Source organism: Octopus bimaculoides, chromosome 16, assembly GCF_001194135.2.
Source record: "Octopus bimaculoides isolate UCB-OBI-ISO-001 chromosome 16, ASM119413v2, whole genome shotgun sequence".
Lineage (NCBI taxonomy): Eukaryota > Metazoa > Mollusca > Cephalopoda > Octopoda > Octopodidae > Octopus > Octopus bimaculoides.
In genome coordinates, this window is record NC_068996.1 from 52,173,833 (window position 1) to 52,189,041 (window position 15,209).

Sequence of the window (15,209 nt, forward strand, 5' to 3'; positions counted from 1 at the left end):
TATTCTTACACACACACACACACACACACACCCGCACACACTCTTATTAATTAACCTATATGGTGTTATGCTTGCGGCCACTAATATTATTATTTATTATGAATAATAATGTTCTTTTATAGATATATATAGCAAGATCACTTCATAAATGTAACATGATGGAGTTATACAAGTAAAATACATTTGATGATATTAATAATTGGTATAGAGTTACGTTTTGTGAAAAGTAAATTTACAAACATAAAACAGTTGCTATGTGTCTGATTGTTTATGTTTTATTTATTTTCAGGTTAAATACTGTCCACAAATTAAACAAGTTATATCGTGTTCTAATGATGCTAATTCAGCATTAGTTATAGGTATACGCACTTTACTTATTATTTGATTTGTTGTTCTTGATTTGATAAAATGTTGCTTATAGGTCAAGCTTTGAATTCCTTTTCTATAGATTCATAGGTCACATTATGTTATTGACTTCATTGTATTCAGTTTAAATTAGTTCCATTTCTATTTCACAGTTAAATAGTTAATGTTACTGTGTCTACCAAACTTCAATAACTACACATTGTTCATGTCTAATAGTACTGTTGATAGTCAGTCAGTTCCTTAACTAATTGGTAATTGAACTCTCTTATCATCAAAATTACAGAAGTAATCTACCATATTAATATTTTTCTTCTCTAATCACTGTTGATCCTTCTGTTTCACTCTAAATTTCATCCCTGTGCAATGCTGGGAACTAAAAAAATACAAAAAAACTTCTGTTTTGAACATCTTTTCCTTATATAGAGTTAAAATAATGCTTATGGTACCAAAGTGTTCACAAATCTGGTCACAGAGCATTTGTAGTGAAAAGCTTAACACTTAAACATTCCGGACCATATCCAAAACCACAGATGAGACCGTCTTACAAGCAAGGCTGTTCTAGATTTTATGCCTACCTATCTGATAAACATAACATCATCGCACACACACACACACACACACACACACTGCAACAAATGCAATATTGATTGTCAAATTAGGGCCCAAATTCTGCACTTGTCAAGTCTCTTAGTGAATCCTTGCAGTGAGTTTGAAAATATTGAAGTTGTCTACTTTGTTACCTTGCTTTTTTTTCTTCTGTATCCACTATTAAAGCAGAAATCATTAATATATGAATGTGCTGGAAAGCAAAATTAATATTATTATTTTCACATGACCCCTGCCCCATACAACCAACCACTATGACAGAGTATAAACTGTGAATATAAAAGTATGAAATATGCTTTATCAAAGTACTAAACCTATGAGTTATTCTACAATATTTCATCACCTACTTATCCTGTCTTAGACAATTCACAAAATAATAACACTCAAAATACTCTCTTTCTCTCTCTCTTTGTATGTATGTATATATATATATATATATATATATATATATATATATATATATATGATGTCCCTTGATTCTGTATTATCTCATCAATGATGACCTAATGTTCTTAGAGAATCTAACAGTTTAATTCCAATAATTTTGCCATTTTCCTTAACTATGGCCACTTTATACTGCTGCCATCACACAAAATTTATTTTTCATTTGGTGTGTAACATCTGTTGGTAATTACTTGTTTAAACATTCAGAGTGAAGATTATTCAACCAAATGCAATGCTTAATTATGCACATTGTTTTTAATTAATCAAGTATTATCTTGTAGGTTTGAGATTTCAGTGTTGTGATTGTTCATTTTTAGAACAACATTGTAAGGTTGGTGTGAGAGGCTGGATCTGGCTGATGTGAACATAAAACAGTTAGAATATTTGGGCCAGATCTGAGACCCCCTTCAGTCATGACTGACCAAGTCCGGGCAAGGTTGTTTATGGAAGACCAGCAGTCGCCAATGCATACCAGCCTCCCCTCTCCATGCCACCGATGTTATCCAAGGGAAAGGCAAAGGCCGATACAGCTTGGCACCAGTGACATCGCAACTCATTTCTACAGCTGAGTGAACTGGAGCAACGTGAAATAAATTGTCTTGTTCAAGAACACAACACGCAACCCAGTCCGGGATTCGAGCTCACAACTTCGCGATCGTAAGCTCAACACTCTAACCACTGAGCCATGCGCCTTCGCTATGGGCCAGGTATGGCCAGTTTAAATGCCAAAGGGTTAAACAAATGTAGTAATTGTTCTTTGATAGTCAATCACTTTTGCAATTAACTTCTAATCAAGTTATATTATAATTAAACTTACAAATTTAATGTGTTGTATTAATTTCATTCCTCTCTCATTACTGTAGAGCTTTCAGATTCACTTCCTAAATTTCTCTGCCATACAAAATTACATTCTTACACACATATCATACAGTTTCAGTTGTTGTTGTTTGTTCCTTCATGAGCCATGCCTGGTTCATAAGGGCTGGTTTCCTGGTTTCATTGGCATATAGGTTCCCCACCTGGACGGGATGCTGGTCCATCACAGGTGAGCTGCTAGATGCAGGAGGAAAGAGTGAGAGAAAGTTGTGGCGAAAGAGTCAGCAGAAGTTCGCCATTACCTTCTCCCAGAGCCATGCGGAGCTTTAGGTATTTCACTCATAAACACACACATCACCCGGTCTGAGATTTGAGCCCATGATCCCTCGACTGCAAGTCTGCTGCTCTAACCACTAGGCTATGTGCCTCCACATACAGTCTGAGTGGGGACATTAAACTCCCTTGTTCAAAATTATAATGACACAGATAGTGTGTCGTATAGCCAGCTGGAGACAATGGTTCCTGGGGCTAAATAACAGTAACAATCGTCCTAACCAGGACTGCCACCTTATGTTGGCAAATAATTTTTACTCTAGAGTCTGTCTTTTATAAAATAGAGTGAAATGGTTTGTTTCCATTGCTTCCTTATAAAATATCATTTTTTTAACACTTCTTCAAAAGATTTTAGTTCTTTAAAACACAACCTAACAAGTTTTACTTTATTGATATTATTTTATAATTATCTCGAAATCATTTTAATTACAACAGGTTGTACTATCAGCAGTGTTGATGTTGAGCAGCAAATGAAGTTTGTCAAAGAAAATAGTTTTTCTAAAAACAGCTTAATTGGAGAATTAGAGCCACCGAAATCAAGATCTGAACATGATCAGACAACTTTTAAAGTACACAAAGGAGTGAAATGTTTTGATTTCAACAAGAAAAAGAACATACTTGTAACTGGAGGTATGACTTACGAAATAGTATATCTATGTGTGTGTGTGTGTAATCTGTTTGAATAAATTTCATGATTAACTAATTGATTTATAATTGTGATAGTGGTAACCCAAATATAAACTTAGCTGTCCAAAGATGTAATGCAGCAGAATAAGAACTATTCATGTTCTTGTTGTTATTTATCCCAGATTAGCATTGATCCAACAAATCTATGATCATCAACATACCATCTATGTCCATTGTTTTTTGTGGGTTTTTTTTTATTATTCGAACAGTATATTTAAGACTACATTATACAATGTGCCCTACATGTTTTTTTAAGATACTGAGCGTGTGATTTGAGAGAGATCTGACTGCTATTTCTACCAGTTTGAACAACCTGCAATCATATACATTGAGTTTGTGTTTGTGTTTATGCAACAGCAATAGTAGTGGTTCATATGAAGGTCGTTCACTTCATACTTGTCCTTTCTTACTGTAAGTCAATAGGTCTGGTGTCCCAGCTGTATTTCCCATTTGCCTTTATTTACATGGGAAATATTTGACTTATTCACCATATATATATATAGCAGTGCTTCTTTACCTGATTAGTAAAGCCATTGATGGCATTGTTAGTATGATAAAGCCCTCGGCTGTTGTGAGCTCAGTTTGAAACAGCAAATATCAAGGGAACATTATGGGAGTACAGTAATCCCTCAACTAATGCAGGTGTTATGTTCCACCCACCCACCCCCGTAATAGGTGACAATCCATGAAGCAGAAACAGTATTGTACTGTATATTTAAAAAAATTATTTTTATAATTTGTATATATTTATTTTATTATAAATGCAAAAACAACACCACAGAGGAATCAACGTAAGTTTAAATAATAAACCATGATGGGGGAACAGCTATGTGGTGAGGGTATTTGGAATGGTTATGATTCTTAGAAATACAATATTCAAACTAGGTACACTACTTTATATATTAAATACCTTTTCAAAAAGAATCTTTGTCTGGATTAAAATGTGAGTAAGACATTGTGCTATTTGTGAACAGAAAATATGGCTGATGAAGTGCGAAAGTTCAATACAGTTTCATTATGTAAACTCTTGCATTCTTTAGTAATATCCATTAAAATTTAACAGAGGGGCACTAGACTCTGCAAATATTTAAAAAGAGATTCATGCTTGATGGGTTAGTAAAAGAAAATGTGGAAGAGTGATATCAGGACCAGAAGTGAAGAGAAGTGATGTCACATTAAGAAGCAGAACATTTGAACAACCCCTTTTCTTTGTCAGGATATTGAGTGGAACAGATATGTGGAGGGGATCTCAGAGGCAGAGTAGTTTTTGGCCAGAGGTTGGGGTAGCATGTACATGAAGGTACACATGTAGCATACACATGTAGGTACAACCAATTTATGAAGTGGATAATAAACCACTACACATATTATCCTCTGTTGGATCAAAAAGAAATTTGCTTTTATTTTTCTCAAAAACACAAGGAGAGGACATTTGTGGAATGCCACTCAATAGAAAGGAGAGCTAAGGTGAAAAGTTGGAGAACCATTGATCTATAGTTTATTTTTGCTTGAAATTTGTAAAATATGCGCTTTAATGTAGTTAACAACATTAAAACTATTATCGTTATTAAAATGCATTAACTCCTCATACTAAACTGGTTTGTTCTACACTACACTTGTTAGCTCAATACCAGTTCAAACCAGCTTAAACCAGCTTTGCTTAGTTGGCAACTCTACAATTTTAGAATTGTCAGAAACAACTGACCTATCTTAGCCATGTTATGATGAGCACTGAGTGCAAAAGTGCTGTTTACAAACAGGGGTAGAAGAAAAACCAAGGAAATGGGAGAACAAATTTTAGGATGTTGTGCTGCATCAATGAAATAATACAATTCTGAGAAGAATGGTGATTTACTGTGCTGCATAGAACCCAACCCTTGAAGGTTACAAAAAGTAGATACAAAATGAAGATAGTGATATTGACAATAATGATGGCTGAGTAAACAGAAAATGTTTGCAGTAACCAGGAAAAGCCCAGTTCAATTTAAATTAACATGTTTGTTGTAATTTAATGAAAATGGTAACACTTAAATAATTGTCTTTCAACATTTAATCTTTTTGTTCTATATTCTTCTTTGAATTCAAGATAATTTAATGAACAGCAGATGCTGTTTAGTCTCATGTCAGACCTGGTATCACTGGTGTTCCAGCCAAGAGCAACCAAGTCTATTAGTTATTGTATATTTAGGACAGTATTATTCAATGTCGTCTTTCCGTTTTTAATACTGTAAGATATGATTTGAGGGAGATCTGACTGCTGTTTCTTACAGGTTGAGTGTCCACATAGAAACCTGCTCATTCAAATGAATACCGATCATGTACTTTAGTTAACTCAATCAGATATACTCCTCTCCTACAAATGTACTTTATGCTCATTTCCTTCAAATGTACTTATAAAACAATAAACAAATGCTAGCATTTCAACATGATTTATTAAAATATTATTCTGGTTCTTCATGTACTTTCCATTATTACATTTTAGGCATGGATCGTCTAATCCGAATTTGGAACCCTTATGTACCTGGGTATGTAGATATGTATTTCATAACAGGTAACTTATTACCAATCGCTAGTCTAAAAATTAACCAAAAATTAAACTAGCATGAATGACATACAAGAGAATCGATAGCAAAGAAAAAAAAGAAAAGTTAATGGTTTAGAGGCATGGCTGTGCTGCTGTTGTTATTGTTGTTATTTCACTCCAGATCAAGCAGATCTAACGTGTAAGTGGTTGGTCATAGAACAAGGTACAATCAACAGATCAACAGTCTGAATATTTCATACCTCCATTTGATTGAGGATCGCATCTCACTTTTGAATATTACAAATATACAAACATCCTCACACACAGGTAACACATCTTGTCATCACTTTCTAAATATAATTGCAGAATAATTTTTCCAACCGTCATCAATCACTTACAAAACCTGACTTCAAAATCCATAGGAAATAACAGCTAAATCTCTTCTAAACTTCTCCCTACCATCTAAGAATTAATGAATTTACTGGATAATTCGATATTGTTAATAGCAGTTGTATAATGGATAGTCTCTTGTAGTCTGACAAAGACAGTTCTGCAATGTCTTGCTGGACAACATAAATGATCTGTTTATAATGATCAAATATATGTGCTGTACATTAGTTCACTCCCTCTCCCATCAAACCAACATTGTCTGAACAGGTGTATGATGTATCACCTGTCAGGTGTGAAAGTGATTGCAGATCAACATGAAATGAAGTGCTTTACTCAAGAACACACTAACAGTTGTCTGGAGAAATCAATAATAGGTCAACAGTTGACCTCTGCAACTCCTAAAAACAACTAATAAATGTTGTATTGACGTTATCTTGAATTTATCTTCAGAAAACCAACTGATATACTTCATGGACATTCCGCTCCGATTTTCTATGTATACTACAGTGAGGAAGACAATTGGATATTCAGTGTATCGTCTGATAAATGTATTAAGGTAAGGAAATTGTATCTTCTTCTTTATTTCTCTTATACTTTTTAAAGCATTATTTCTTCAGCTAACCTTCTTTATGGAACTCATTCAGTATTATTAAACCATAGTTCAGATGAACCAACATCATCTTATCCAAATCTACCAAAACCACTTTGGGGCATTGGCATCTAAATTATAATCTTATTTAGATATTACATTTTAAAAAGTAGGAAGGAGAAATATCTTGTTATGGAAGAGGAGATCAACAAGTTGGTAATAAATGTTGGTAATCACCTTACAAATTAAATAATTCTGTCAGTGTGTGTGACATATATCACTTTTATTATATTTTTTGATGAAGAAAAGTTTATATATGACTACTGGAATGATAAGCTTGATTAATTAGTGTATAGGTAAATATAAATAAATCTAGTGACTGAAAGCATAAAGTGATGTTAGTCATAATTACAGATAAAATAGGCTGTAAAATAAAACCTTTCCCGGACGAAATTGTACAATTTGTTCCGGTTCAGTTCCACTACTCAGCACCTTTAGTATGTATCTTCTGCTATAGCCAGCCCCATGCCAACCAAAGCTGTAGGAGTGGATTTAGTAGACAGAAAATGATAATGTCTGTGTGTATTTGTTTACATTAGCACTCATTGATGTTGTTTGGCATTTCTCCTGTCACTAGCTTTATCCACTCACTTTGTGCCTCCAAGCAGGGTGACAAGAAGGGCATCTGGTCATAAAACAATGCCTCAGTAATATATTCATCTAACCCATGCTATCATGGAAAAACAGATGTAAAGTGAGTAAATGAACAAAATATCTTCACAATATCACCCTCAAATATTTTAAGCCATTTACGGTTCTTGGTTACTAGTTTTTATTGTGTACTTCATATATATGTGCTATGTTTTGGGGGGTTTTTTACATTGGATTTTTAAAAGTTGTTTTCAATACAGACTTTGTGTACTTTACATCTATTTTGTTAGTTGTTGGTTTGTTAAAATACTAATTTGAAATGCTTCAGAATATATTCATATCTCTGGCTGACCTCCAGAATTTTTCCTCTTACATAAGTATAGAGTAAATAGTAAATTGTGGTTCATTAGAAATATTGAAGTTTCAATCTTCACTAAAGGTAAATTGTATGTGTGAAGGCTGTAAATTGGCAGTGAGTTTTACATAATGTCTCTATTAAGCTAAGCTGTTAATTCTATTTACATCTTATAGCAAGTCTGGCAATAATCAATTATTTGGGGTCAAACACACGACATGACTAGCTTTACTATGTTACAAGAAAACAAAGCTTTTAGTGGTGTTCAACAGTTAGGGAGACATTAAACGATTATAAACAGTTATTTTCAATTGAAAGTTTTGTTGACAATATACACCAGTCTTGAATGTATAACTAAAAAGATTTGTAATAAAAAACAAAATTGTTATGTCAACCATTTAGTAGTGTATTCCTCTGCCAGATTTCCTTAAATCTTCATAGATATGTATTTTCTATTCACTAAGTCTTAGTTTTACAATTCCTTTGTTTCATTTATGCTCTTCTTAATTTTTTTAACTTTCAATTTTTTTTTTAGGTGTGGAATGCTACGGATTATAGTTGTATTAATACTGTTCGACCAAAGTCACACCTTATCCATGGAGACCTAAGCACTGTCTACTACTCTAATATTTCAAAGACTTTAGCATTCACAACGAATGTTCTTGCTACTTTAAGCATGAAGATCAAATCAAAGTATATTTGTTATTTCCAAATTTATATTTTAATGTATATCACGTATACACATATAGATACACAAACTCATTCACTGTCACACATGCACACATGCATATAGAAGAATATGTTGTTGGCACTCCATCGCTTACGACGTCGAGGGTTCCAGTTGATCCAATCAACGGAACCGCCTGCTCGTGAAATTAACGTGCAAGTGGCTGAGCACTCCACAGACATGTGTTCCCTTAACGTAGTTCTCGGGGATATTCAGCGTGACACACAGTGTGACAAGGCTGGCCCTTTGAATTACAGGCACAACAGAAACAGGAAGAAAGAGTGAGAGAAAGTTGTGGTGGAAGAGTACAGCAGGGTTCACCACCATCCCCTGCTGGAGCCTCGTGGAGCTTTAGGTGTTTTCGCTCAATAAACACTCACAACACCCAGTCTGGGAATTGAAACCGCGAGTCCGCTGCCCTAACCTCTGGGCCATTGCGCCTCCACTATAAAAGAATATACACATATGCTTATCAACAAACTAGTACATGTTTTTATAAAAAAATGCTGTTTGTTGAAACAACTCATAGTTGTTATATTTTAGCCACCAATCATCTCTGATCAAATTTACCCATGATCTTATCAGCCTGTCTTTCATCCAGCCACAGTGTGTTCAGACTACATTACCAAAAGTGTTCCTCTTTAAAAAGAATGCAAGATGTGATTTTTAAGATGATATGGTGGACTGATTTTTATCAGGTAGATCAACGAACCATATAGCGGCTACCTCATTGCTTCATCAACTCCTAGTATCCTTTTGATGTAACATCCATACAAATTCTCTGTGAAAGGAAATACAGAGGTTGTTTCCTTTCAGTTATCTACGCAGGACAAATCTTACAAATATTTGCAGGTGTTTGGTCCTTTCCCTGGCAACTAAGTTTAATACCATTACCTGGCACTTGAGTGCCTATAGCTGAATGCCCATAACAGAATCCACTTAATTGCAAGTTTTCAGGCCAGGTCTCTAGTCTGAAGAGAACTTCTTCCCATGAACTTTAGATCCTTAAAAAGGGTTGTGGGTGTTGCACTTCTCCCTCTGACAAACTTTCTTATAAGTATTTTAAGACATGCAATGTTCAGTGTCATTCTCAGAGTCATAATGATAAGCTTGTAAAAGAATGTGAACACATTATATATAAGTGAATAGTCTAGCACTATACACTCAACCATACACACACACACACACACACACACACACACACACACACACACACACACACTCATACACACATATGCCACAAACACACATTACACATATGATAATATATGTTGAGTTAAAAACAGTTGTTTATATTGTATTCATTATTTCAAACTTGTGAAATGTAGACCTGTAAAATACAATTGTATTTATTTAATTTTGTGGTCACAGTTAAACTGCATCTGTTGGTTGTTTAACTGATTTAAATTATTCATATGTTGTACAGGTCAGAGGTAAGCTGTGTTGCAGCTGTTTTCTTGTGTTAACTAAACATAAAAACCTCTGGCCTGCAGACATGCTGTCTTCGCTTTCTGCTTTTTCTACTGCTACTACAATGGTCTATGTTACTCAAGGATGGCTGCTCTTATGCCACCTCAACTCAGACCCTACACTTTTGACTCATTCATCTCTCTTTTTGTCCTCTATATTGTCTCCATCACATCCAACCCTGCACTAATCTCTGTGTTCAATTCTTCCAGAAAGTCAGCTCTCTAGAATTCATTTTCTGTATATACGTCTCCTTCATTGGATGCTAAACTTGGCTTGCGAAGACTTGTTGGGGCATTGAAAGCGAAATCATGATGGCACCTGTACCAGTGGAGCACTAAGAGCACCGTTCGAGTGTGATTGTTGCCAGAGCAGCTGTCTGGCTTCCGTGCCAGCGGCATGTAAATAGCACCATTTGAGCATGTGCCGGTGGCATGTGAAAAGACATTTGAGCGAGATCGTTGCCAGTGTCGCTGGACTGGCTCCTGTGCAGGTGGCACGTAAAATACACCATTTTGAGCGTGGCCGTAGCCAGTACCACTTGACTGGCCTTCGTGCTGGTGGCACATAAAAACACCCACTACACTCTCGGAGTGGTTGGCATTAGGAAGGGCATCCAGCTGTAGAAACTCTGCCAAATCAGATTGGAGCCTGGTGCAGCCATCTGGTTCAGCAGTCCTCTGTCAAATCGTCCAACCCATGCTAGCATGGAAAGCGGACATTAAACGATGATGATGATGATGATGATTTCATAAAAGTGTAATCCCTGTGTGCAATGTGTACATGCATGTTAAAGCTCATTGAGTTTCCATTAAATGAATTTCCGCTAATCTCTCTTTCAGGCCGTGCCTTGTGTCACTCTTTGATATCGCTACATCTCATTCAGATCCTGTAACCAGTGTCAAGTACAATAAAATTTTCAAACATATTGTTACTTCTTCAGAAGGATCTGTAAGTAAATGTTTTACATACAAAAAAAAAATTTTATTTTCCCCTGCTCTTTCATGTCCTTTGGTTTTCATCTCTTTTCCATTTTTCCCACATCAACTTTATTAATTTTTATAAGAAACTGTTGAGAAATTTAAATATCCACCAGTCAAAATATTCTGGAATAAATCTGTGTCAATGCTAAATAGTGTGTTATGAAATATATTAAATATGGAAATGTGTTTGGTGTTATAATATGTTTGTATGATGTAATGTGATGTAATGCACTTTTATCCATGGCAGGAAATACCCATTTTCCATGCCAGCATGGGTTAGCCAGTTCGACGAGCTATTGAGCCAGAGGACTGCACCAAACTTTACTGTCTGTTTTGGCATGGTTACTATTGCTGAATGCTGCTCCTAACACCAACCACTTTGCAGAGAACATGAGGTGCTTTTAATGCAGCACAAGCAGCAGTGAGGTCCCCAAATAACTTGCAAGACAAGACCCCTAAACTGAGATGGAAGTGGTGTTGAGGAAGGTGGCTTTGTGCCAGGTGGTGACAGGTTAGAGTATGAATAGAAGGACAGAGACAGGTGTCTTGCTGTGGTTAACCAAGTTGGAAATGGAGGGAGTGAGAGATGTGTAATAGGACAGGATTTTTGGTGATAACTATTTCAGTAACAAATACAATTTCAATGTATTTTAAATCACTTGTATCTATATAGTTATAATTTTAATATTTCTTGATTACAGGAGGTAAAAGTTTGGGATGTTGTAACTGGCAGTTTTATCTCTCAGTTTGGTCATGCGCATGGAGAAAAAGCTGTCACTTGCATGAATTTTGATGAAAGTTTAAGAAGGTGAGAATCTGTTTACAAACTCTTGCTTACATCTGTAAACATTTACAAATTGCATTAATCCAACTGCAGGCAGTGAGTTTCCAGTTTATATCAATAAACTAAGTTTATTTACATCCTATATGTATCCTTGTACTGTACCGATCTTTTTCACACACTCTACCAGTATCTTTTATGTCACAAACACTGTATCTATGTAATCAGTTTTTACAGACTAAATACGAAGTAGACATTCATAAATCATCTAAAGACTGTGATTGTTTACTTGGCCTCTGTTCATTGTATCTGTTGCAAGTTTCAAGGGACTGAATAATTTAAAATTTACCGACATGACTGTGTGATGCAGAAGTTCACTTCAGAATCATGTGGTAAGGAGCTCTGTCCCACTCTGTGGACTTTGTCAGCTTGTGTCCTCTACTATAACAGAGGGTGAACCACTATGTTGTGAGTGAAATTGATAGATGGAAGTGGAAGCCGTTAGCATTGGGACAGGCATGCAGTCATAGAAACCATGCCAAAAAAGCACTGGAGCTTGAATGCAGTCTTCTGGGTCATTGAATCCTGACAACATGGAAGACAGACATTAGACGACAACGATGACTTTTTTCTTTTCTTTTCCATGCTTGCATGGGTCAGACAGAGTATATTGAGGCAGATTTTCTACAGCCAGATGCCCTTCCTATTGCTAACGTTCACCTGTTTCCAAGCAAGTTAATACTTCTCTATGATCAGACGTGACTTCACAGAATATTGGAAATGAATGACATTCATTTACAACAACCATGTGATAGTGATGAGGAGTCACAAGCATGCATGTGCTCATGCACAAACACACACACACACACACACACACATCACAGGCTTCTTTCAGTTTCCATTCACCAAATCCATTCATATATATATATATATATACACACACACACACATATTAGATAAAGATAGTTATGGCTGGTCTATGGGGCTACCCCGAGTTTCATGTCCATCTAGCATTTTAGCTTTATGGTATTTCTTCAGACTAGAACCTCTCTTCAAAGTGGATAGAGAAGAGACCTCGTAACTTGTTATGTATGTGTGTATGTACACACACACACATGCCTGTGTATTCGTGTGAATGAGTTCACATTTTCTCTCATCACATGTGTTTGCTGACAGTAAACAACAGTTTCACTATCAATACAGGTGATGGTGTCAGTGGCAGAGTGGTGGTGGTGGTGGTTGCAGTGATAGTATATCTGTCTGTTCAGTCAACTTTTATAATCCATTCTAGTACAGTTGTTCATCATCTGCAGTGTGTGTTTGTGTATTCGATTGACAAACTCTTGTGTTCCAAATCAACTTCTGCTCACCTTGTTTACCCAGCAGCACCTTCTGTCCTGTAAAATTTACAAGTTGTGACTAATCCAATATTTTTAAATGGCTGGGTCGGGGTGGAAGACATTCTGCTTACTATTCCACAATGTCATTATAAACATAAACAATCACATCACTGAAATCTTGAAACTATGAGATAATGCATGATTAATTCAAAGCAATGTGAATAATTAGAAATGATCTAATTATAAATCCCACAGAGAGATTTATGCAGCAGTGTTACGATAAAGCAGTTGTAAATTGTCAACTTAATGTGACAGTCCCAATTTGAATAAGTATTATGTTTAACAGACTACGCTGAATGCTAAAGGCTTTATCTGGCCATATCTTGCCCAAATATTCTACTTGTTATATGTTGAAACTGGCCAGATCCAACCTCTCACACTTACCCTACAATGTCATTCTAAAAAATAAATAATCACAGCATTGAAATTTCAAATCTACAAGATGATTAATTCAGAAGAATATCATTGTATGAGCAATACAATTGGCAGAATAACCTGAAAACTGAAGGGTTAAAAGCTAAGAACAGGAAAATGAGTCAATAAATTGAAATTTTAGGATAGGAAAACATGAAAATGCAGTTTGGAGTGGATGGTTGAAATATCTTTGTTATTTTCACCTGACAATGTTGAAGACCCACCTCTAATACACTTTCTATATTTTCTAAATACAATCAACATGGATTTATCTCCCTTACTTTTATATTTTAAGCACACTGAGAGGATTTTTTTTGTCTATTAATTGCAGCAATAATCCTAGTTAATCAAAACTTTTCAACTCACAGTATTACATGTGTTAAACCCTACTATATCTGTATTTAGTATCGAGAATACTTGCCTAGGGTATTTTCCTTCAGTCATATTATTAATGTTCTAATCAGCACCACTATATTCTCTCCCATTTGCAAATACTGACGATGATGTATACTTTGTTTACAATTTGTGACTCTTGCAGTTACACATCCGATTTTCACTTCATTCACTTGGTGACAATATAACATTTACACACCATTACACACATGAGAGACCCTACTGTATTTGTTTGTATTCAGATTGATAACTGGTGGCCAAGATGGAAATGTTAAAATATGGAACTACAATAGTGGACTTTGTTTAAAAGAACTCACCAAGAAGAAAAAGGAAGAACTTATTGATGGTATTTATATTTGCTTTTTGTTTTTGCAGAAAATCTATTCTGTAATTCTTTCTGTTAAGTCTTTCTGTTATTAGAATGTGTGTGATAACATTGATTCACATTTCTAGCAAATGTGGAAATTGAAATATAAATTGCCAAATTTTAGCTGTAGAATTGCTGTAGGAAAATATTAATGTTATAGATATCAATTGCTTGAGGTTCATATGTTCTTTTGAGATGTTATTCTTAATGATCTAAGTTCCATTTATTTAATTCCCATATCTCTATAATCCTTCTAAAATCTTACATTAATGTGTAGACTGTGTCTTGCTGATGGGATCGAATAAAATTAAAACATGTTCAGATTTCTAACTGAAGTACCAAAGGCCAAATTCAGTCCCTACTGCATTTTATAGTTAATTTAAAATATATGTTGTCCCTCTTGCTCTTTATGACCAGAATCACTCATTAAGATAATAATTGTTTCATATGACAAATAATCACTTCATATATCTCTTTACTCTCTCTTTTACTCTTTTACTTGTTTCTGTCATTTGACTGTGGCCATGCTGGAGCACCGCCTTTAGTCGAGTATATCGACCCCAGGACTTGTTCTTTGTAAGCCTAGTACTTATTCTATCGGTCTTTTTTGCCGAACCGCTAAGTTACGGGGGACGTAAACACACCACCATCGGTTGTCAAGCGATGGTTGGGGGAACAAACACAGACACACAAACATATACACACACATACATATACGCATATATACACATATGCGACAGGCTTCTTTCAGTTTCCGTCTACCAAATCCACTCACAAAGCTTTGGTCGGCCTGAGGCTATAGTAGAAGACACCTGCCCAAGATGCCACGCAGTGGGAATGAACGCAGAACCATGTGGTTGGTAAGCAAGTTACTTACCACACAGCCACTCCTGTGCCTATATATATATATATATAT

General features: G+C 35.5%; 1 protein-coding gene across 1 annotated transcript in view; it reads left to right on the top strand.

Moving 5' to 3' along the window:
• The window catches only part of LOC106876902 (WD repeat-containing protein 49), a 66,856-nt gene that overhangs the window by 27,750 nt on the left and 23,897 nt on the right, over positions 1–15,209 (top strand). Inside the window, exons 9-16 of the mRNA XM_014925654.2 lie at positions 290–359; positions 3,001–3,195; positions 5,735–5,777; positions 6,617–6,722; positions 8,297–8,454; positions 10,798–10,906; positions 11,640–11,746; positions 14,169–14,272. Of these exons, the coding sequence (XP_014781140.1) occupies positions 290–359; positions 3,001–3,195; positions 5,735–5,777; positions 6,617–6,722; positions 8,297–8,454; positions 10,798–10,906; positions 11,640–11,746; positions 14,169–14,272 (892 nt within the window). The remainder of the gene's footprint in view (positions 1–289; positions 360–3,000; positions 3,196–5,734; positions 5,778–6,616; positions 6,723–8,296; positions 8,455–10,797; positions 10,907–11,639; positions 11,747–14,168; positions 14,273–15,209) is intronic.